Source organism: Anser cygnoides, chromosome 21, assembly GCF_040182565.1.
Source record: "Anser cygnoides isolate HZ-2024a breed goose chromosome 21, Taihu_goose_T2T_genome, whole genome shotgun sequence".
NCBI lineage: Eukaryota > Metazoa > Chordata > Aves > Anseriformes > Anatidae > Anser > Anser cygnoides.
The window spans coordinates 8,511,020-8,527,505 of record NC_089893.1 but is presented as its reverse complement, the minus strand read 5'-3'; the positions used below and the strand labels follow the sequence as shown (position 1 = coordinate 8,527,505).

General features: G+C 46.5%; 1 protein-coding gene across 5 annotated transcripts in view; it reads left to right on the top strand.

The window, feature by feature from the left end:
* Positions 1-3,317: 3,317 nt before the first annotated feature.
* Positions 3,318-16,486, top strand: part of FLI1 (Fli-1 proto-oncogene, ETS transcription factor) — an 88,894-nt gene continuing 75,725 nt past the window's right edge. Inside the window, exons 1-2 of one of the 5 annotated variants that reach the window (XM_013188548.3) lie at positions 3,318-3,717; positions 5,591-5,672. In XM_013188548.3, the coding sequence (XP_013044002.1) occupies positions 5,634-5,672 (39 nt within the window). In that variant the 5' untranslated portion in view covers positions 3,318-3,717; positions 5,591-5,633. Of the gene's footprint in view, positions 3,718-5,590; positions 5,700-14,552; positions 14,755-15,799; positions 16,382-16,486 lie in introns of those variants that run through there. The other 4 variants (XM_013188547.3, XM_048063242.2, XM_048063244.2 and 1 more) reach the window with 4 other exon arrangements.

Sequence of the window (16,486 nt, the reverse complement as noted above, 5' to 3'; positions counted from 1 at the left end):
GTATTTTCATGCTAAAATTCTAAATTTGACCTTCGTGTTGATTCTAGATGAAAATAATGTTATCAGGTAGGAATTTCCTATAGAATTAATATTTTAATTTCAGCAACACGGTACTATTATGACTAATGATTATTAAATTCAGCTGTTTCTTAGAGTTCCATCCACGCATGAGTACCTATTGTATTAGACATTGCTTAAAGATAGCAAACACACACACACAATTTGCAGTCACAGAGGGGTTCTTATCTCGTCCAAAAACTTCCCAGCAGTACACCAGATGAAAAATCAGATGAACATCTCTCCCTGGTAGTTCTCTGTTTCACCCTTCCTGTCTTGAGGGGAAAATTTATGAGTCTATTTTTATTCAATCGGTTGGACCTATCTGTGAGATGTGCTTGTACCAGCAAAAGCAAGTTCAAAGACACACTCGCTGCTTTGGGAACAGAAAGTGGGAAGGTGTCCTGAAGTTCTTCGTGCATGTGTGATTTTGCCTCCTGGGCTCAGCTGGGTCTTCGAGCTCTCTCCCTCCGAGCCACACAAATTTTTGTGGTGACTGATCTCACTGGACTACTAGGACAGAATCGTCACCCCAGGCTTTGGCTGATCTTGTTGATAACTTGGGCCCAGGCTGCTAATAGTCTTCAATTTTAGGACCAATACTGTGAGAAGAACAAGGGGAAAAAAGTTGTTGCCATTATTTTCCCATAGCATGTGGAAATGATGATGGCCAGTTAAAAATCACCACATTTTCCTCTCAGGAAAGAGAAACTGAAGCACAGAAGTGTGTGTGTGGTTATATGTCAAGCACTGGAACTCCTTTTGACTTCACATACTTTCCCCTTATTTCTAATTAACATGTTGAGGAATTTTAAAATGTAATAAACATTATTTCTAAACAACCAGAAAGTAAAGCTTGCTTATTTCTGGTTTGATGTAAACATTTATAGCACAGCTCCATCCTTAAACAGTTAATCTTATAGTGACCTATTAAAATAAAATGAATTGTGTTATAATTCATCCTAAAGCAACCTCAGGGTTAGTGTATCAGGTAACTCCTGCTTTTGCAGTCCTCATGACGTTTTTAATCAAATTCAGCTGTAATTGCTGGAGCATACACATGCCTCTTTTAATACTCTGCCTACATTTGGGACTCATATGAGTCTGTTTTCTCTTAACGTATCTAATAAATAGAAAACATGAAAAGAGCACATTTTGCAGGACTCTGAGCTTTTCCACCGTTTCATTTGTTCTAGCAATTGTCCAACAGGCTTATGAGAATCGAGCACTTGTCAGCTTTCCCCCCCTTGGATAAAATTCTTTGTGGGTTTTAAGTCACTGTTTGTGTTGCTAGCACCCTGTTAAAGGGGGCATAGGCACAGGCAAGAGCAGCTGCCACAGAAGTGAGGTGGAAGTGCGGATGTGCGAGAGGGAGAGCTTTCATTGGCATCTTTTAAAAATCACTGCCAGTGATGAATGTTGAAATGTTGCTTACATACAAGTCACCTACGGTTTGTTGATGAAAACTTGAGATGTCATGTCTGCGTTGAAGCTATTTGTGTAAACAAAACTTCTGTAACTTTCTCTGCTCAGGAGGGGGGGAGGATTTTTTTTTTTTTTTTGGTCTCCAATGCTGCAGCTGTTTCCAATTTGCCAGCAATTTTCTTTTGGGCTAGTAAAGCTCCCAAGATGACTGCAACTAGCCACATGGGTTTCTCGACTCGACTGTGGGGTTTGATTACAAGGGGTAGCAAAGCCAGCTCGGGATTCAGGAGAAGCATTTCCCCTGCGCTTTTAAGTTCTTTACGTCCCAACTTTTTGTTAACACCAGCCTTTAAAGTTTATTTCATTGCAGTTCAGTCAGCGCCGTGCTCAGTGGCCCTGTGCGTGTCTCTGTGGGAACTAGGCTGCGATTTCGAGCACGTCTGCTTAAAAATAAAGGAAATTCCCGGGGAAAGCGCCCGGGAAAGGTGCAAACGCCCGTTAGCTGCTCCCCAACAGAAAGAATAGCAAGAGGGGGTTGTTAGCACGATGGTAAGCCCTCGGGGTTCCTCTTCAGAGACGTGTTTTTTGTAATTCACACGTGGAAACGTGAGAAAAGAATGAAAAATGACTTTGAAATGTGATCTGATTCGGTCGCTGGCTAGCTCGGTTGTGTGCGGGTAGAGAGGTGTTCGCATCCCCGCCGAATAATGAGATTAAGGCTTGCAAACGGCGTTTTTAACCCTGATGGATGCGACTTTTGAAAGCCATTAACAAATGACAACGCTGAGTGTTTCGGTCCCCGAAAGAGCCGTGCCTGCTGCACACCTCGCGCGTCCCCCGCCGCTTTGGCTCTCCCTTCCCTCGGAAGTTATCTTCCCGAGGTCTTCCTCCGAAAATCCCTGGCTCTTACCTTGCCTGGGAAACTCCCCCGCGTAACAAAAACAACAACAACAATAATAACAAAGAATCCGAAGAATTTCTATATTAAAAAAGTGGCTCTGGCGGGGTCCCTGGTCACTGGGTACAGGTCTGAGTCTGTTTTCCTTGGAAATTGGGAGGAATGCTAAACGCCTCGTCTACCAGCGAGTAAATTGTGTGCGGAGCTCTAGGCACGGCTCCCAGGTTGCCCTTTCACCCCTTCACTTTATATGTTCCTCTTATTAAGGAGAAAAATGTTTCAATATGTTGGAATTTGGGGCAAAGCCGGGAAGGAGAGAAAGAGAATAGAGAGTGGAAGGACATTTTCCAAATAGTTTTGGTAACCCTTCTGAGGGTTACATTTAAAATTGATGTCGTACGAAAATCCCTGGAAGTTTCTCCCCCACGTTAGTGCAAAATATTATCTGCTAACCCTTCCGAGATGGCAATGTGCACCAGAAGCGTGACACCGCTGGGAGAAAGTATCCCTGACTTGAAGATGGTTTTCCTTCTCCTCCCTAAATGTGTGACTACTTGGTAAATATTGTTAAGCAGCTAAAAGGGTCTGGAGCTTTCGGCTTGAAGAGAGAAAGGCTGAATTCGTGATCCGAGAGAGAGTAGGCTTGAGACGATTTCATCTCGCTTATCCAGCCCTGTGCATCTGCGAGCTCGCTGGATGTGGTCTGTAGTATTTTCAGTTTTGCTTCAGAGGGAAACGGGTTAACTATTTCCAAGGTAAGAGTCAGAAAAAAAAGCCCAAAGTAAGGAACGATGATTTTAAAACGGATATTTGAAACTTCCTTATTTTAAAAGGGGATTTAAAGTAGCACTTGAGCTCCACTCAGCGTCTCCTTTCGGCTTGACTCCTCAGCAATATTTTTTTAAGAAAGTTGTGAATTTTTTTCCTTTTTTTTTTTTTTTTCCTTCTTTAAAGTTGCAAGTAGCGCCAGACAGGCTCATTGGGCGAAGATGTCACATAGCCGTGATTAATCTGAGGGAGCAGCTGAAATATTGATAAGGGGAAAACGGAAATCAAATGAAAAGTAGAGGGCACAGAAGAGAGGGAAAGGAAAGCACGTCCTGGAGCTGCGAGCACTGCAGAAGCCCCCTGAGGAAATGCCTGGTTGATGCAGCCTGTCTGGATGGGCTGGGAATTTTAACTTCAGCGCTGCTTTGGATCTAACAAGTTTAATCTCTCCTTTGCAAAACTGCAGCGGCAGGGTAGTAATCCACAGCTGGTGGGGAGTTTTGTTTTTGGTCTCAACCTGGATCTTTACAAACTGGTCTGCCACTGGTTGAGGGGAAAGGGTAAAAAAGGTGAGTCATTTAAATCCTAGTAATAAGAATAAGCGAGAGGTGAATCTAAAAGCGCTTTGAGGCCCTTTTATATTTCGGCTGACGCTGGCAGGGCAATGTGATTGATAAATAATCCACAGCAGACTTCTTAAGCCTGGTTCCAAATATGCAGATGTATTTATTTATATGAACATGCGTAATTATAAGAGGGAGGTAAGCGGGGGTGGGGGAGCGATAATCAGGGGCAAAGAGGGGAGCAGGGGAACTCGATATGTGAATCCTTGACCCTAGAAAATTTACTGGCTAAGGAAAATTACCTTGTCCCTCAACTCTGCCTACCCCCACCCCCCGTTGCAAGTTCAGAAGCAAAAGAAACTGGAATGTGTTAGGAGGGAGGACGACAGAAAAAAAAAAAAAGTACTTATCAGAAACACATTGTCGATTTTATAATCAGCTGCCCTTCTGTGCCAGCTGGCCGCCTAATAAATGCTTTAAAAATCAATAAAAGGGGGATACGTGCAGATAGAGAACTTTTATTTTCCAGAGTTGTTGGGCTGGGTTTTTTGTGTGTGCGTGTGTTGTGTTTGTTTTTTTTTTTTCCCCCTTCCTTTCTCTGTGCTCGTAACTCCCGGCTGCATCCACAGCAAGGCACCGGCGGGCACGGGGACGCTTCCCCGGCTGCGGGGCACGGCCGGCGGAGCAGCGGGGCCGCGGCACGGGCAGGGCAGGGCAGAGCCCGGCCCCCGCAGCGTGTCCCGAGCGCTGCCGGGCGTGCTGGCCGCTCCTGCGCGGCTTCACGCGTGGCTCTGAGCCTGTGGCACAGCGCCGGCAGCAAACCGGGCATAAATCCGTGCCTTCTCCCCCACGCGCCCCGGGAAAACGGGAGCGTCAGAGCAGCAGCGCTAACGAGCTGCATGCTAAGGGGGGTGGGCGTGCTTTTAAACGGTGCGCTAATTGCAGTAAGCTGATGGTTTTCTGGCGCTTTCCAAGGGGACTACAGAGCCTGAGAGAAGCGGGTAGAAAAAAAAAATAGTTGTCAGACCCGTTAGTGGCTACAGATTTATTTTCCCACGCACCGTTAAGTTTTTCACAATTGTTGTCAGTCTCTGCATCTCTGTCGTGGTGGCTTGGGGGGCCGGGGGGAGAGGCAAAAAACCTGTTCATCGGGAGATCGTCGAGTCTTAGAAATACAGAAAAACAGATGCACCGCGTTGATGCAAGCCTGACATAAAGCTCCGCTGCGTTTGAGGAACGGCACTATCCAAAACAGAGAGGCTGAGATTGACAACCCTGGGCTTTTTATTGCTATTTGGAATGATACTTCCGTTCGCTATTTTTTAAATTTATTGTTTAATTATTATTGGTGAGAAAGGTTCTTTAAATCAATAGAGGCCGGCAGGCTAATGGCTCGGAATGGTTTCAATGAGTCACGAAAGGCAACTGCCCTTCATTTAGCCAAGTGAAACCCTTGGCTACAAGTCAATAGGGTTAACTAGTCTCGACATGAAAACATGAGTATTTCAGCTGGCTTTTAATTGTTGGCTAAGAAATTCAGTTAATCAAATGTCAAACATTTCCCTCTGCTCTCGTCAAAAGTGAAGAAGGCTCTTTTCCTGAGGGGGTGAAAAACCCAAATGCAAAAACAAACTGCTGTTAAAACGCAGAAATAAAACCCTTCTTTAAGAAGTCCTGTCTATTACCTAACATTTAGTTACTGTGGTGGACGTTTTTCCTGTGTCCTTTCTTTAAAGGGTACACATAAATGCTTGATGACTTTTCTTTAAATTTTGTTATTAGCCTTATTTTTAAAACAATGCTTTGTTCTTTTGTTTTCCTTAATATTTTTATATATATATATATATATGATTTTATTTTATTTTTCTTTTAATTTCAGGTCAATTTTCAGACCTTTAAAAATATCTATTAAACAAGTAAGGATGTTTCAGACTGTACCAGACACTTCGTCTTACGTCAAGGTAAGACATGACAGCATCTTTAAACAGGTAATGTCAAAAATTACAATCCTCAAAACTTTGTAATCATTTGTATTAGTTGAAAGTCTCATTCCCATTCTCACTGAACTTAGCAGAAAAAACAAAGGTCTTTTACCTTCTGTGGGAGAGGGGTTAGTGTCTGAAGTATCACAGTTATAGTTCTGGAAATATGCAGGGCTGAGTCAAAAGTTGAATCATCAGGAAGCAACAATATGTTAAAGTGGTCTTGCCTTTTATAAAGCATTGATGCTTGGTTTGGTGGATTATACTATAACTACTATTATAGTGAGTGTCCTGAATTACATTATAGTAGTGGTTTCTTACTCTGAAGCCAGTATGATAGCAGTGGCTTGTTACCAATATTATATCGTAGTGGTTTCTTAAATTGGTTTCCAATTTTCTGATTTCCTAGATACCATTTAGTTTTGAACCAAAGCTAAATTTCATTTAATATCTGTCTATTCCTCTGCTGTGCCAGCCGCTGAATTCAATATGCAAGATGATACGAACCGTTCTGGTTTTGAAAGGTACATTTCTAAATGGATTTAGAAGGGGAAAAATATTTAATGAGTTGAAGCAAAACATCTCTTTCAGTTACTGAAGAAATGAATTGTCACAACGCCTTGTAATTCTGGCATTTCTTCCACAATATTACTTATGTTTTTCCTTGAGCAATTCTTCCATGCCATCCAGTAGGCAAATTGACTTCAATTGGTTTTACTGGTGATGGCTAATGCCAGATACTACTAGATGTTGCACTCTGAATAGCTGATCATCTATGTACATTTTCTTAATTAAAAAGTGAATCTTAGAATGTATTTCAATGTGCCGCTTCTGCCTCTTTCATAAGATTAAAACAAATTCCAAAGAAGAGTTGGCACAGCCTTGTCCCTTTATAACTCAATTGAGTACTATATTATATTTGACATCATATAGTTTTTTTTCCACAACAGTTCCCAAGAATGTAAATAAACCAAGCCTGGGACATCTGGGTTACACGTTTAAGGCAAACCCTGCATGCAACAGCACTTAGAGAAAATCTAAAACACAAGCCTCTTCTCTCCCAGGCTGAAGAAACACAGAAGGGTGTTAACTAGAGCTGGGTGGATAATTTGTAATGAATAATTTATTACAGGAATTCTCTCTCTGTCTCTCTCTCTCTCTTCTTTTCCCTTAGTCAATGATCCATGTGCCGATTGTGATTTTCATGTACATACACATTATTGGAAGTGATTCACTGAATGATTTCTGTATATAATCCCTAGGCCACAGCTCATTTTGTGGGCAGTTTGTTAGAGGTATTAGTATTGGAAATGCAAGCTTGGTGGGAGGGCTCCCTGGTCAAGTGGAATTACTTGTATTCCCCGATCGGGTGAACTTGTGCAGCTCTCTAGACCAGGTTTCTATAGGGAATTCTACTGGGAATGGTCAAGATTCCAGATTCAGTTAATATCCCCCAAACTCACACTCATAGCTCAGTGTTTCAAGGAATGTTGATGATTTAATTTTGTTTATTAAATTCATGTAGCTTTGGACCAGATTCCAGAAGAACATAAACTCTGTGGAAAACAAATGAAATTAAAGTCTCATGAAAGCAAACTCACTAAAAGTTCAAGTAAAGAAATAAGTTATGCAGTCTGTGCCTGGCTTTAGCAATAATTTCTCTTTGGAGTTCTTATGTGTGGGAAATGATCTTAGATGTGTTCTGTTTACAATGAAGAGATGAAGGCTTTTTGACATCCTATATTATGGTATCATTGCCTTTTGTTGTGAGGCTAGATCCAGCTGCTGCTGCAGTTAGTAGCAAGATTCCTTTCGAATTAAGTGGAACCAAGATGCAGGCCTAAATAATTTAACATTCCAATGGGATTGAGCGAGTCAGTCCGTAACTGTGTCAGGATAGCCTTCTCAGTAAGTATAATCCTCCAGGCGAAGTGCTTGGACAAAGTTCTCTTCATGTAAGTATGTGTTTTATCTACCAGGAAGAACTTGTACGGCTGGACATACACCCAGCATTTCAGCAAGTGGAGGGATAAGTGAACTGTGTGATGCTGAACTCTCTGCCTTTTATTACAACCCTTCATCAGCTGCCATTATTTTGGGCAAGGGCCTTGTCTTTGGTATTTTGCCTGTAAAGTTTCATTCACACCAATGTCAATGGCGAATTGACTTGTTCCTCTGCTTAAAAAACTCAGCAGGATTTTGACAGAAATCTCTTAGGACTGATCCAAAGTCCTCTGAAGACAAAGGAGATACCTCCCACAGACTGAGTTGGGCAGTTCAATACCAGTGGTGCAAAAAGGTACCTTAAGGTCAGTGAGGTTGTTCTTAAAAGTTAGGAGATGCTTAAATACAGGAGAATTGGAGCCTTAAAAACACGGGTCAGGTTGATATCTGGCTCCTCTGAATTTGGTGACAGTTTCCACAGACTCCAGTGCACTCGGGGCACACAGAACAATTCTGTGACTGGCTTACTTGCAGAAGAGGCAGGACTGCCTAATGATTGAGGCAGATGGTCAGGAAACATGGGTACGGATACAACCCTGCTGGGGTGGGCTTGGTGTTCCTGAGCAAGGCACTCCAACTCTTTGTTCCTCAATTTCTCCATCTTTAAAGTGTGGATGAAAGTGCTGTGTAAGAAGGAGGCACTGTTCAGTTTATAGACAGCACCTGCTTTCTCTTTCCTGCTTCCCCTCACTCATCTTTGACAACTTGACAAGTCACGGTGAGCAAGAAGTTTAAAAAGTGAGAGGTTATGTTCCAAATCCTTCTCTTTTCCCATTTTCTTTTCTTTTTTTTTTTTTTTTCATGTCATTCCATCTACTGAGGGGAAGAAAAAAAACAAACACATATTTGCTTGTCTCATGGGAGGTATGGACTCAGTATTTATTTATGACTTCCATGGAATCCCAGCTCATGACATGGTACCTCCATCCTCCAAAAGAAAATCACGATTGGGATCAGTGTCTAGTATAAAATGTGTAATACATACATATAAGTGTTAGGTTTATTCCGTGCCTTGCGCAGAAGAATGCCTCCTCTCTGTATGTTGCGGACGAGAGGGGGTTGCTGGCAGGGTGTTCTCCAGAAGGCCTAGGAGGAACAAATCTGCTGTCGTACCCCTGAGGTACAAAACAGCCTATGACTACCATCAGGTCACAATTTTCCTCACCAGGGTTTTCAAAATGCAAAAGTGTGAGGTAGGGCAAGGACGCTGGAGGAGGAAGAGGTTCTGAATTTTAAAATGGTTTAACAGGGATGGTTTGTGTTGAGTCATACTGGCAATGTTCAGCTTGCCAGTGTTGTAACCTTGATTTACATCACAGGACACGTGGGTCTGCATCTACAGCACTGTTAAAAGATCCTATATAACTTCACGACAGCACTACTCATTCTGTCTTGTATCCCTTCTTGTATGGGCCTTAACACAATAGGGGAGTAGAAAATCATAGGTATAAAATTATTTATGATCATTTATGATTTCTCATTTGTTCTAAATCATAGATAAATTGTTTCTGTTCCTTAAGCCATTATGGGACTTACTGATCTGCAAATAGTTAATAATTTACAGTATATCAGAGGGTGCTAATCTCATCTAAACATGAGTATTTGACTTTAGAGAATGAAACATGTAATATAATTGGGAAATTAAATTCTGAAAGACAGCACTGGAATCCTGACTGCAAGGGTATGGAAAGAGTTAGGACTATAAGCAAAGCAACATGACCTCTGCATGCTGCATTTTTAATTATTACCACTGCCACAAGCTACTCTGGGCCACAGCAGTCTTGACTCTCCTCCTGTGCTGCTGCCTGTGCTTTAATACGTGAGTAAAGACAGTGCAAGAATAATTCGGGGAGTCTTATTCTGTCGCTTTTCTTTCGCTCTTGGGCGACATCCAAACCCTTCTCCCCTCCTGGCGTGGAGAAGTCGCTGCCTCTGCTCTCGGTGCCCCAGCGCCCAGCGCCCAGAGCTCTGCGGCCGAGGGGAGCCCCGGTTCCTGCCAGGCGCCGTCCGTGGGGCAGGGGAAGGCGAAGAAGTCGTAGAAGAGGGCGTTAGGGGTCCCTCCTCTTCTTGAATGTCTGCAAAGTGTTGCTGGGGTGCGGGAATCCCCCTTCTCGCCCTCTTCACCTGCAAGACTCCCCCTTCCCCAGAGCTATCGCATCAGCGCCTCCTCCTTTCGCGCTCTCCTTTCCAGCCTTCCCCTTCCAAGGTGAACCTTGCTAGGGGTGATTTTCCCTGGGGTGTCCCGCATTAAAACACTGGATTCCCTTTGGCTGACCTGTGCAGAAAATGGTCTTCGGGCAGACCTCTGAACGGGAACGAAGAGGGTCTTTTGTCCAGCCTCACAGAGATGGGAAGAAGGAACCATCGTGCAAGCGCAGGACTTCTCGCTTTAAAAATGGATTTCATGCAGCCATAATGTTTGTGGTTCCGTACAAAGAAGCATATTCACGAAGGCAAAATGGTCTGGGTGGCTGGAAACAATATTTGGTTTGTTCTTGCTTTCCCTCTGCCTGGAAAGTTTACAGAAGCCCTAAAGAATTTTTTTATTTTTTTTTTAAGGACAAAACATCAGGATTTTCTTTGGAGAGGGCAACGCGAAGGCCACTGACAAACCCTGACACGGCCGCGCTTTCTCTCCTACTGAAACAGTAGCAGCCAGAGGGCTGCTCCGGGCACAGGTTGCAAGGAAAGAATCCCCCAGTATTTCGTGGGTGGTTTTTTTTTTTATTTTTATCTTTTCCCCAGCAGAAATCTCGCGGCAGGGAGGATGCCTGATGCCTACGGGAGGGAAAGGCGCTGCAGGGGGACTCGTGCAGGGAGCGAGCTGCGTCCCACAGGTGCCCGGGGACGCGTGGATGCTGGAGAGGCGGCTGCGGGCAGAAACCCGCAGCACACCTTTAAGAACAGCTGGAGAGCTGAGCCTCGCAGAGCAGGGGAAAGCAGAGACTTGACGGACTGTTTTTTCTTCCAGTTCAGGTAGTTTTGTCCCTGCCGGGGGGATCCTTACCCGTTCCTGCTTCCTTTCTTTGCAGTTCCAGCTTGACGTCCAGCCTGACGCTGCCGTCAGCTCTTACGTCTTGCTCACCCCGAGTGATGATTAAGCCGAGCATACACCGAATCGTTCTCCTTTTTTTGAGGCAGAAACGCCGTTAAGTTGTTAGACTTTAGCAAGTCTTTGATTAATGCGTCCTGACAACTCGCTGCTTAAGGATTTAGCTCTTGTTTGCACCCACCTCGCTGCTTTAAAGGGAAAAAAACCCTTCCGTTTCCCGGTGCCCGACAAGTCCTGCCCGACTTTTACCCGTGGTGAAGGCAAGCTCCGCGTGGGCAGGACTGGCATTGTTTCTTCCCCTCTTTGCCCTCAAGACACGATTGGATTGAAGTCGAGAGGTGGGAGAAACGTCGTTTCTCCTGGAAATGCAGCACGTTGCGCCTTTCTAAAACAAACCAGGCTGTCGGGCTCAGGGGACAAGATTTTACACTCGGTGACTCCCGCCCCGCCAGACACCAGCATTCGAGCAGCCGCCCCCCTCCAGCTCTGTGACCTCCTAATGGCTCCGTTCTTTCACAATTTACAGCAAAAAGCCCCCCACCAATATGCTGGGTCCAGTGGATTTTGTATTCCAGCCTTTCGTGTGATTTCCCAACCCTGTGTTTAGAAAGAATGGGGAGGTGTGGAGGGAAAGGGGAGCAAAACGGGAAGAAAAAGAAAGTGAAGGCTAAGGGGGAAAAATGCTTTAAATCTTTCCTGCAAATCTCTAAATATATGAAGTCTGAGGAACAAATTCAAAGCAGGCACGGATGCCTGAAGAGAAGTTAGAAATATTCTGTTCCATTCAAGCGCATCAAGGGTCTAGCTGAAGTCTTGTTTGGCTAAGGTCAGACGAGACTGGGTTCTCCAATAAAAATAAATCTCAAATTAATTATGGCCTCAAGCGAGGGGCCAGACGTTTGGAGCTAGTGCACTGCCGTCTGTTTTTTTGGCCTTCAGTATTTTTGTTTTTTTGTGCTTAGCTTTTCAATAATTGCGGGATGGGGGAGGAAGGGAGGGCGGGGGCTGTTTTACTGGGACATGGAGCTCAAATAAAACTAGCCAGGACACTGCTTACCCACTCTCCGCGTAATTGCGATGCAGCTTCAAAGCTACTGCATCTTCTCCACGCTACTTTTAAGACATTATGTTTTACTTAGCGCTGATTAGCAGTGAATAACTTTCCGGCGTCAAGTTCCCAAATCCCATGGGCTGTTGCTGTGGACCAAGAGGCAGCAGGGACCCGATCCTTCGCTTGTAGGGCTGGAAAACTACTGATTCCTCTTTATTGCTGTAGCTGAGAAGCAGAGGTTTGCCCAATTAGTTCAGTTTAAAGTGGGATTCGTTTCTGGGGATCAAATCCCAGGGCTGTAGTTTGGGCTTTTTGCTTGTAAGAATGTGGGTTTAGAAAATAAACAAAACACGTTGCGTTTTTCATTCTGCAATGCAGTCGGTGCCAGAGGAGACTCAGACCAGGAAAATTTAAACATTCGCTGAAGCCGGTGGAGACTTTCCCTCCGGTACAGACTGCAGCGGGACAGGCGCTGGCCTCTGCTCCGGGCGAAGGAGGAGGGTAAACACCATGACTACATTTATAGAGGACAGTATATATAGAAAGGTTTATATATATCCGATATACCTAGCGCAAGGAATGTCAGTACACGTAGAGAGAAGTTGGGTTAAAAAAAAAAAAAAAAAAAAAAAGAGGATCCCGTCCCGACTTTGCAGTGACCAAGGCCGGGCGTGGAACTGGATCCTGGGGCTCCCCTCTGTGACCCCCGGCTGGGGCGAGCGGGCCCAGCTGCTGCTGCTGGGGAAGGAGGGCGAAACAAGCCACCCCCTTCCCCTCCTCCGAAAAGAATATTTCTAACCTGCAGCTGAGGCCCGAGGTTTTCGTTATGCCTGTTCCTACGGAATAACTAGATGGTTTTAACTCGAAAATGACGAGCACTAATCCCGCGTGAATTATAGGCAGAAAATGCGCATCTCTGAGGTTATGTACTCCCGTGAAAGACCGGCAGTGAACTACACGGAGGGGTTAACTCCTTTGATACTGGATGTGAGATAGCCTTGGCTCCCTCCGGTGTGGCCTTATTAATTTCAGTGGGATCTCACCAAACCCGGCGTTTTCACCTTCTTTGCGTGAGGCTGCAGTCACCGTAACTCAATTATAAGGACGAAGAGAGGAGGTGGGGGCATGCCAAGCGCTTGAGATCAGTACTGAAACAATTAAAAACTCCGGACGAGAATTTCGTTTCATTCATAAGCGCAGTTAAAAAATAATAATCGAGGAGCAACTGATTTCTACCAGCCTGTCCCAATGTAAGCATTTGAAATCTTCCGTGGTTGCCAAGATCAAATGGTTTTCCAGATGTCTGGTGGTAACCACATTAAACGGCTCACAATTCCTTTGCTGTACATACATATGCATCCAAAAGCGGAGCATCAGCTGCGTCGCCCCGCCAGGTCCCGCTCGCCCGGCTTTGCTCCCCGGCAGTCGCCGGGCGATCACCTAGCGTGGCTCAGAGCCTGGCGCACGGAGTTTTGTTTCAGGAATATTGCAGCCTTTCCCCAAAGGTTTGCGATAACTTCAAGGTTTTTTGTTTTGTTCTGTTTTTAAAGGGGGTGGGAGATGAAGCAAAGGCTCTGTCGTTACATTATTTGGGAGGCAAATAGCAGATTGTTCAGCTTGTCTGTTACAGCGTTCAACCACTTCGCTCGCCACCTGATCTCTTGGACTTTTCACAAATCTTTTGTGAGACCAAACGCAAGAGGTAAAGCAGGGAACACCCCGATGGGTCCAGTCTAGGTGACCCAACGGGCTTCATTCTGAGGCATCCTCAGACATGCAAAATAAGTCCCTGGGGGTCCTGGTGCCCGTCTGGCAATAAAATGCGGAGTCGGGCTCCTAAAACACCCCTGGGTGGGACGGAGGGGTCTGCCCGACATCCGCCGCTCTCTGGGAGCACCGGGAGCGACGGCGGGCGCTGCGCTGGGTCCCGCAGCGGGCGGTGGGAGGCAGGACGCCGGGCTCCCCCCCGACCCCGCACCTCCAGGGGGTTTCTGGCTGCGGCTCGCGGCTCCCCGCCTCTCCCAGCCCGAGCGAGACCTGCCGGGCACGCAGCCCACGAACAAAACGCCCCGCGAGGTCCGCGGAGGACGGAGGCTCCTTTCCACGGTGTTTCCCCCCTGCCTTTCGCGGTCGGGATCCTCAGCCTGTCCTTTCCCTCACCCCCCAGCCCTGTTGTTTTTCGGGGCTGGTGGAGAGCGCTGTCTAGAGAGGAAACCATTTGGGTTTTGAAAGGATGCGTTTCACTCTTCCCTTTAACCTCTTGCTTTTCTGGTTGCTGCGGCCATGTGGTGAGGCTGAAGGGGGAGTGGAGAAGAGAGTGGCTGCGGGGGGGAGAGAGCGGGGAGGGAAAGAGAGAAAGAGTAACGGGGACAGCAAAGGGTTAAGCGTGATTTCTTTTAATTGAACTCCAGTTCTTGTGGCCCTAGGCAAGGGGGGACCTGACCCCGCTAGCAGCATCCAGATGTGCTGCTCCCCGGGGACCCCGCGCAGCCCCCTGCCTTGTGAACCGGCGGGGGAGGAGCGGGGGGGCCCGGGCTGTCCCCTCTGCCCCCCTCTGCCTTCACCTCCCGGCTGCAGGCGGCCTCAGTCGCTGGCAAGCAGCAAGCCGAAAGCTCCAGGTCTGGTCACGTTCAGCCCCGTGTCTGCATCTGAACTCCCAAATTGTAGCTGAATTGATGAGGCTAATTTCGGAGGAGGGGGGAGGGCGGGGAGGGAGGGGCGAGGGGAATCTACGGCTCTCTCCTGCCAGCTTCGGGCTTGGAGAAATAAAGTATTAATAAGGCATCTCTGCCGCAGCCGAGTAGAAACACTAGTGGCATTATTGCATTTCCCTTTTGGAAGGGGCGGGTGCAGAATAACTTTGGATATAATTTTGATTGCCCCCCACCCCGCCCCGTGGTTGGACTAAAGACGGGGGGAAACAAAAAGCCTGGACACAACTGGCACTGGACAAGGTAATGCTCTCCACCGAGAGATCTGAAGTTCAGGAGTGCCCTCCTGCCTTGACACTTTCTTTCTTGGCTTCACCCTCCCTGTTTTACACCCTCTGCGCTTCTCCTCGGGCTGCAGCGGTTTGCAGAAGTGGGGAATAAAGGACGCCCAGAGCGTTGCATGATGTGTTCCGCTGCTCGCTGCTTGTTATTTTTGCAGGGGGGGAAGTGGAGCTGGACAGGCGCGTATTGTCTCCTTTCCTCGGGTCCTTGGGAGGGTTTCAGCCTCGTCCGGAAAAAGGAAAGCGCGTTTCTTTTCTGGCGATCGCTCCCGTTTGAATGAAAGGCAGAATCGCACGTCAGGGCTCACCAGGTTGAAAAAGAGATTTAAAGGCTGCTGTGTTGGGTCGGTTTGACTGCAGTGCCCATTCTGACACGAAATTTCAGGTGTTCTGACAATTAATGTGTTTTTTTGATTTTTTTTTTACCTTCTTCTTCTTCTTCTTCTTTTGTTTTTCTTGTCTGAGTGGGGTTTTAACAGCTTAGCAAGGAACTGGTGTTGAGAGAGGAGGCTGGAAAAGGTGCTCCCAGCCCCCGAAATAAATGGATGGGGACCCGCTGATCTGAGGTCTGTGTGATTAGCAGCCCGATATCCCAGCCGTGAGATGACTGAGAGTGAAGGGGACAGGGGTGAAAGTGGACAAGAGCTTCCACTTTTCCTGCAGCCCCATTTCCAGCGTGGCTTTAATTGCTGGAGTCATTTGTCTGTCCTGCATTACTGCGCTCACCGCTCCTTTCTGGCAGCAGCGGACCCCGGCTCACACTCCCTCCTGCGAGCCCTGCCTGGGGCGGGCGTGAAGAGGGGCCACGTTACGTTTTAAATACCTTTTAATCGTCTGGCTTTTCTTTATATTTCTTTCTCTCTCTCTCTCTCTCTCTCTCTCTTTTTTTTTTTTTTTCCCTCTCTCCCTGCGTGCTCCGACTGAGCTGTATTTACGGTTTTCTTCCCTTCGTTTTTGCCTGTGACTGGAAAACGCATTAATAAAAAAATCTGTGGGAAGAGACGGAAATTCAGTGAGTCAGGCTAAAGCTGCTCCAGCCAAAAGAAAAAAAAAAGGCAAAAAACATGTTAAACTAAACTGTGGGATGACACAGTGCTCGCTAATACGGGCTGGGGTGCAAGGCAAGGTCTCCGTCGTGCTGGCTGCGCTAGCGACAAACAAGAGCTGACAGAGGTAGCTATTGTTCTGCCCCTTCTTATCTAAATGGAGCAAATATCCTGTATGTAAAATATATATATATTTTGATCAAGAAGGCAGGACCAGCGGAGAGACGAAAGTTTCCTCCTCGAGTGACTTCACTTCCCAAAATTAGCAGAAAAAAACGTTTCATCCGGTTAACTGTCTCTTTTTCGCTCTGCTGCAACAACCAAAGTTAAAAAAAGAGAGGCAGAGAGAGCGAGGGAGGGAGAGGGAGAGAGCCGGAGAGGGGATAAGCGGAGGAAAGTAAAATCACTGGGAGGACACAGAAAAGTGAAAGAGGGAGAAGAATAACGGCTTCAGGAGGCTTCGGTTGCAGGCTAAACCGGGTCAATGTGTGGAATATTGCTGGTACCGGCTGGAAGTTATTCTAGATGGACGGCACTATTAAGGTAAGGGCAGCAGGGACTGGGGGGCCGGGGGCCGGCTCCGGCCGGGCCCTCTCCTCCCGCTCTGCCGGCCGGGGCTCTCCCACCCTCCCGGGGCTCTCCCACCCT